This window comes from Durio zibethinus, chromosome 22 (assembly GCF_047325235.1).
Source record: "Durio zibethinus cultivar Kanyao isolate XHJ-2024 chromosome 22, ASM4732523v1, whole genome shotgun sequence".
In the NCBI taxonomy this organism is placed as follows: Eukaryota; Viridiplantae; Streptophyta; class Magnoliopsida; order Malvales; family Malvaceae; genus Durio; species Durio zibethinus.
The window spans coordinates 17,236,672-17,243,898 of NC_143183.1; the positions used below are offsets into that span (position 1 = coordinate 17,236,672).

The 7,227-nt window shown below is 33.7% G+C and overlaps 1 protein-coding gene across 1 annotated transcript; it reads right to left on the minus strand.

Annotated features, from left to right (window-relative positions):
• Nucleotides 1-813: 813 nt before the first annotated feature.
• On the minus strand, nt 814-5,765 carry LOC149512646 (CwfJ-like family protein). Its single transcript, XM_089751642.1, has 10 exons — nt 5,455-5,765; nt 5,291-5,349; nt 4,704-5,195; nt 4,121-4,324; nt 3,818-3,988; nt 3,329-3,685; nt 2,834-2,913; nt 2,176-2,539; nt 1,606-1,818; nt 814-1,360 (listed from the first exon to the last, which is right to left on the minus strand). The coding sequence occupies exons 2-10, from the start codon at nt 5,333-5,335 to the stop codon at nt 1,031-1,033; spliced, it is 2,256 nt and encodes a 751-aa protein (XP_089607768.1). The 5' UTR covers nt 5,336-5,349; nt 5,455-5,765; the 3' UTR covers nt 814-1,030.
• Nucleotides 5,766-7,227: the final 1,462 nt, after the last annotated feature.

Genomic DNA, 7,227 nt, shown 5'->3' on the forward strand with positions numbered 1-7,227 from the left:
TGTTTCTTTGAAACAAAAAAGAAATTAAAAGATGAGGAAAAATTGATGATCCAAATACATCTGTTTCGACAGAGTAACACGGTGGATTGAACGAAATCTGTTGAGAGTGAATAGGCCAAACAGAATAAGAAAATCGACCGTGATTACTCTGTCCAAACAAAGGAACTGGATCCGAATAGAATTTCATATCTAGCCAGAGAAAGAAATATGTTTGGGATGGGGAGAGATCTAGGGTTTATGGGGCATGGGGAGGTTTATTCTTGTATTTATAAGGGGTTAGTTGCCGAAGAGGAGGCGTTACATCCTATGAAAAACCCTATTTTTTTGAATAGACATGATCATGATCTAACGTATAAAAATAATTTTTTTCCTTTTCTAAGGCTGTCCTGGCCGTTGGATTACCATTGACTTTTCAACAACTAAATTCATATCGAACTTGACATTTTTTTTCATTTTTCTAATCTAAGTTATATAATAAATTCCAATTTTCCATCCTTTTTTTGTATTCATAAATTAAATTTGTTGCCAAAGTAATTATTTACCCAATAAAATGCAGAGTTTAAGTTTAGCTTTCTCCATTCATACATAATAATAACATACCTACCAAAGAAAAAAAAAGTCAAACAATCTAAGAAAACATTTTCAATATATAAATACTTATAAAAAAAATAATTTGATTTTATGATTTCATTTTTGTTTTATAAACCCTATCTAAAAATTCTAATTAAGAAAATTAAGAAATTTACACACACACACACACACATATATATATATATATATATATATATCAGATTTTTGCTTTGAGTATCCATATGCGAAAAAAAAATCATATATCAATCATCACATAGATCATATAACAATAGATATATACTAATCATCATACCAATCATCGAACTAAACGCTCAAATGCCTTCCTATGAATTGAACTTTTAATCATCTCAACCATTTGCATGACAAACAATTGTAGGTTGGTAAGGATATCAATGCAAAATATCCCATGGAATTGTTTGGTAAACTGCTTAATTTCATACTAGTCAAGTTGTTTTGTCCAGTCAAAAGGTTCCCATTCGCGAGCAAAACTGGCAACAGCCTGCTTTTGTTCCTCCACAGATTGATGCTTCCTGCGACGATACATGTCCTCGTCTGGCAGTTGTAGCATGCCTCTTATAACATTGAGACCAAGGCTGCTCTTAAACTGGCTTTCATCATCAATTACATGAACAAACCCCTTGTTTAGACCAAATTCAACATGGAAGTATGGGAAATTTTTGGGAATTGAACCACGCAATCCCTTCTCGCTTGTGTCAATCAGCTTCTTTGCGTTATGCTGGCTCCATTCATCTTCAGCTTCATCAATTGCCTGAGACAAGCTTCTTTTAGAATTATAAAAGATGACAGAAGCACTCCAACAATATCATTGCATGAAAATGCACAATTTATTGCTACTCTAAGTAGATACTAACCATCCACTTTGAAAAAATAAATCAAGTTCCTATGTCAAGAACAACAGAAGCAGCTGCTGCTTCAATCTCCACCAACTATTACTAATTGTAATGAAATACATCAGACACATGTCATTAGCTAAATGAATAGAAGAATCCTAACCTTTTTAAAATACACAGGAGCCTGTTTTGCAATTTCCCGTGGCAAAGGGATGCATTCAATTAAACAATGGCGTTGTTGTTGCGCCAAGCCCATCACAGTTTCCAAGAACACCAACTCCTTATCTTGCTTGGCAAACATCATAATTAAACATTTCTTGAAGTTACGAATTTCATCCCACACATTATTGTCAATTGTTCTTGTGGCTGACTCATGCTGTGAAGGCAAAAAAGTTTGCATATCAAATTAGCATGCATCATCAGTAAAGGCCAAGAAATATTATTCGTGTCATTTCATTTCTACAGCCTCTATAAATGAAATCACATGTCATGCGTTACAACACATCCCAAATCTGTTCATTTGCTACTAGTTTCTGAAGGTGTCTGAGCAACTCTCCTTCATATTTCAATGTTGAGACTAAATAGTTTAGGGGAGCCATGATATTCAAATGGAAAGACTCTATTAACATTCAAATCCTTTAAAGCCATGGTTTATACTTAAAAGACCACTCAACATGTTAGCAGTCTGGTTAAAGCACTGAAGCAAGAGACGATGACATCATAGATGGAGTACCTGCATTGGTAAGATGCAGCAGTGACCTGGCACAACAGGCTGCCATTGTGGCAACATCAAGTATGTGAAATTTGCTATAGCAACAACAAGATGTTTTGGTCTGTTAGGGTTCTCAAAGCAGAAAAGGCAGCGCTCTTGCTGAGTCAATATACGTCTTGCCAAATTATTGTTTCCAGAGACCTTCTGATCATTTCCCCCACCCTTCTTCCGAGACTTTCTGCTTGGTCCATCTTCATAATCATATTCATCATCTACCTGACCGGATACACTGTATTGTTTGTTGTGCATTATTCTTTGAGCTAGATGCTTATCTGAATTATCATCATCCTTCCTTTTTTGCATTGAGACATCATGAACAACATATCTAGATAAAATACAAACAGTGTTATTAGAAGAGCAGAATTATTTGTAAGATCTAAAAATGTGAAAAGATGCTGAAAAAGGCACAGCATTTTACAGCCTAGAAGACAAATAGATTTTTATTTTTTTTATTCATTAAAATGGAGCTGGAAGGAGAAACTAAACACTTTACAATTTGCTCAAGTTTGATGTCCCAAATGATTGTCTCCTAGAAAGTTATGCGCTCACTGCTTTAAGATCATTTGAGACAGCATTCGTGAAAGGAGGAAAACCGAAGAAACATAGAGATGAAAATTACCTGCTTCTGCTGTCAACATTCTGCTGGTTACTTGCATGATCTCCAGTGCTTTGCTTTGCTTTCATACTCTCAACTTCCAGCTAATATAGATGACACAAAATCAAAACAAATGAAATTTTGCTATAGAAGCACAAACTTAATCCATAGTTAATAAATAAGCAAGAAAACCAACTGTCTTTAGAACATCAAGTTATTTAATGCATATGGCATATAGGCAAAAAACTCAAGTTTATACTATTTTAATTCTGCACTAGGGAAGGGGTTCCAGTAACTAGACAATGGATCTTAATTTACCTTAACAAAAGCTCAAACTAGCTAATATTTTCAAGATCTAGGAAAGCTTTAACTCTTATAACCTTGATATTGAAGATTTGGTTCAGTTTTATCCTTCTATTTGTGGATATAACCAAAATTTTTGTACATACACCTAAGTATGGCTTTGAGGAACTCATTAAAATTGAATGTTCATAGCCTCAAAGCAGAAAGTTATCTTACCATAAGTTTTTCGGCTTCTTCATGCTTTCCCTTCAATCGAAGCTGCAAAGCCTTAGCTGCCAATTGGTTTGTGCTTAAAGTCTCCTTAAGTATTGTAGCAGTTTCACTAGGTTTATACGTCTTGGATGCTACAACTTCTAGGTCCACATTTCCGTCATGCTTGCTCTGCTTATGAAGATATTCTTGTAAAAAGTTTCCATCATTAGCAAACTTATTTGCAACAGTTTCGATGCCAACATCTTTAGCAGGATTATTTTTGTTTTTTTGTTTTCCCCAAGATAATGAATCACGAACTTTTGGGGCCTTCATGTCAGAATGTCGAAGAGATACGTCCCGCAAATAATCTCGACCAGTATTCTGATAACCAAAACCATAGGGAAGATTAGAATATCTACCATTGCTTGATTACCGGAACAATGCACTCTCTCCATACAATTTTATATTTAAACCAATAGCGTATGAAACTCAGCTAGGTGTCATTGCAAGTACCTTTTTAGAATCTTTTTCACTTTCATTGTCTAGATCAACTTTTTGCTTCTCATCATCTTGCCCTTGCTTTCTATTTCTTATGGCATGTAGATGAGCACGAGGTGCAGCAGCTCTACGAGATGCTTCATATTCAGCCAGTATATCAAGAGAACCCCAGCGCTCATGCACAACCTGTATAATTTCAACAAGTAAAGGATAATAAGTCATACTTTATACAGTATGAAATTAAGAAAGCACCCCTCGAATACTCCAATATTTCACTGAACATACACATAAAGATTTATAACACTGCAGGAAACTTACATCCTCAAGCCTTCGTCCTTCTCGAGCAGCTTGCTCTTCTGCACGCTTCAAAGCTTTAATTCGCCAACTAGCACCTCCATCCCCCACAAGTGAAGAAGATAAAAGTCGGTCTGCACCAGCTCTTTTTTCATCAGCTTCCTCTGGATAACCAGTTCCATTGCCTTTCAGATATGGATTCAACTCTCTGGGATTCACCTTCTTTATCTGCTAGACAGTATATGTTCAATTGTCACCTAATGATCATGCACTGTTAACAAACAAATAAAGGCAAAAACTAAAGCATGCATGTTCCACACAATCATGGATCAGGATACACTACATGCAAGCTCACTCTGAACTCTTCTAAGTGAATATAAATAAAGCAATTCTCATTAATAAGCAACAGAAGGATTTTATCAAGTCAATCGATAGAAAAGTTTAATTTGTTTCAAAACACAAAGTGCACTAAAAGCTGACAACAATTTTTTCCTTTAAAGTCAAAACTTAAATTTTCATTGATAAGGATCTATGTTGCATTAAACTAGAATCAAAGAAAACAGAGAAAAGGAAAATAAAAGTTATAATAACAGCTCAAGTGCTATACCTCTTCAGCAGTATGCTCCTCAAGTTGCTCAACAGGTAAAGAGGGTTTATTATCAGGCTTAACTGCAGGCCTAAGCATCCAGTCCAATCCCATTTCTTTCCTCTCAATCTCCATCTCCTTTAAAGAAGTGGATTCGCTACCATCATCTTCAGATGAATAATCCTTCGTTGATGATGAATAACGTTTTTTTCTACTACTCGGTCGTTCCTTAGATCTACTATCGAGTTCATCGCCCGAAATCCCATTTTTACTTCTCTTATTCTTGGTTTTATTCTTACGCCTTTTTTCATCCAAATCAAAACTCCCTTCACTTCCACTTTCACTTGAGTACTCCTCCGATGAATACCACTTCTTATTTCTTCTAGACCCTTTTCCTATTCTCTCCATATCATCATCTGAAGAACCTCTGTGTCCAGAACTTTTCTTTTTTCTTTTATGTTTTTCCTTTTTATTATTATATTTTTTCTTCTCATATGAATTCTCGCTTTGTTCCTAACAACAAATAAGAAAATAAAAAAAAAAATTATCCACTGAGGAAATTTTACTACAAAAATTAATCAAAGAAAAGTGAAATTAATGATTTATACCTTATCAATCTGATCACGAGGTATAAACTTGACCCCAGAAAGCATTTTTATACAGTTTACTGCAAAATTGAAAAAAATAATTATAAAAAACAAGGAACTTTTATGACATGAACATTATATATATATGACTAGTGTAATTGAAAGAAAAAAAAAGAAAAACGCACCGTTTCAAAGTGGAGGAAGAGGACTGCGGTGGAATTTGGTTGGTGGTAGTAAGGGTTTTGGGCAGGGTGGTTGTGGCGGTTAATTTGGAATTTTGCTGGTGTTTTGAGGTATTGTTTTTATTGAAGGGAAGTTGTTCGGTGGATTTGAGGGATTTAAACCACGTGATTAATGGTTGCAGATATTGAAGAGCTCGGCGGTTATAACGGCGGATTGTGTTGGCTGTCTTGTTTATTGCGGTGGCTCGCCTGCGACAAGATGGCGTTTCTTTCGTCGATAGTGGGGTTTATTTATTTATTTTTTCACTCCTTTTTCGTTTTCTCTTAAATAATTAAAATTTATTTTAGTTGTTTGAATATTGGGCTGAATGCGTATATTGAAGGAGAAACAGCAAACTGTTGATTAAGGCCCATAGGTAATTTTATTCCTTTGTAGCCCAATGAAAATTTAGAAGAAGGCCGAAAGGGCTAATTCAACATGGACTAATCCCATATTTTACTATAGAAGCAAACTTGTCTAAATTTGAGACGCTTTCAATTAAAACTATGGACTGTTTGTTAAACCCAATTTTTTTTCTTGGGCACTACTAAATGGTCCCAAAAGGTCATTCAAAACTGGAGGCCTGTTGAGACATTGGAGCAAAGTGTATATTAGAGGTGCAATCGGATATACATTTGGATCAAATCATTTTAGATTAATTTGATTTTAACATTAAAGTTATTCATGTTTAAATTTAAATTTCAAAATTTTAAAATCAAATTAATTTAATTTCATGTTATTATTTTAGGTTGTTCGAATAATTTTAAATTCAAGTTAATTCAAATTTGAATAATTTTGAGTTTTGATTATTAATTTATTTTATCAAATTAAATTTTATCAAATTCAAATTTGGGTGAGTTAGATTTTCCGGGTTCATTTCAGTTTTACCAACTATAGTTGCAATAAAAGGGATTATCCAATAGTTGGATGGTTTGATTTTTCACAAATAGTATAAAGATAAAATAATTTTAAACTTGATTATTTGTATGGCAAAGCCGAATTATCTTATCTGACATTTTAACATTTCTCCTAATAACATTAAATTTCAAGTCCAATTAAAATTTGTGTTTATCTAGCATCATTCAAACACATGGAATATTGGAATTTCTAACGTTCTTTTATTTTCGTTTAAGTTTGATTATGGAGGCTTATAGACAATGGTTAATAATAATTAATTTAATTTAAAATTTTTTTTAATATATATTATTCTAAATTTCAGAAAGGACAAAATATTAATTAATTAATTAAATTTTTTTTTTATAAATATTGATTTAACCAATAGAACTCGTATCAATAGATACGAACAAATTTTAAACAAATGCATATAGTTAAAAATTACTTTGAACTATTAATTTTGTCGCTTGAGCAGAATATGGAGAGATGTAGTAGGCAGTGTGAGAAAAGAAAACTGAACAATTCAAAGAGTCCAGACGATTTCGAAAGATACTGCATGACTTTTTCTTTTTGCTCTTGAGAAAAAAAAAACCATTACGCTGATACGATTATGATAACTAAACAAACTTTTGTCTCATAAAGAATGCAAAAATAAAAGTTTGTCGACCTTAGCTTTTCCAAATTAAATGCAATCAAAATCGTGCGAAAGTATAGTGGTTTACCTGATAGTTGCGTACGCCAGTACGAATCAGGCACCACCCACCAGCCAAAAATGGCACCAACAAAACATCTTTATTCAAGGCTAGCTCCCTTTATCTCTCTCAATCTAAAAACTTCTTTAT

What these genes read in the sequence shown, in the direction of transcription:
- LOC149512646 (XM_089751642.1), bottom strand. Translation starts at nt 5,335, where the DNA reads ATGCTTTCTGGGGTCAAGTTTATACCTCGTGATCAGATTGATAAG. An exon ending in AGGAGCATACTGCTGAAGAG is followed by an intron (nt 4,325 to 4,703) that starts GTATAGCACTTG and finishes ACTGTCTAGCAG; the next exon opens with ATAAAGAAGGTGAATCCCAG. An exon ending in GCTGCATCTTACCAATGCAG is followed by an intron (nt 1,819 to 2,175) that starts GTACTCCATCTA and finishes TTGCCTTCACAG; the next exon opens with CATGAGTCAGCCACAAGAAC.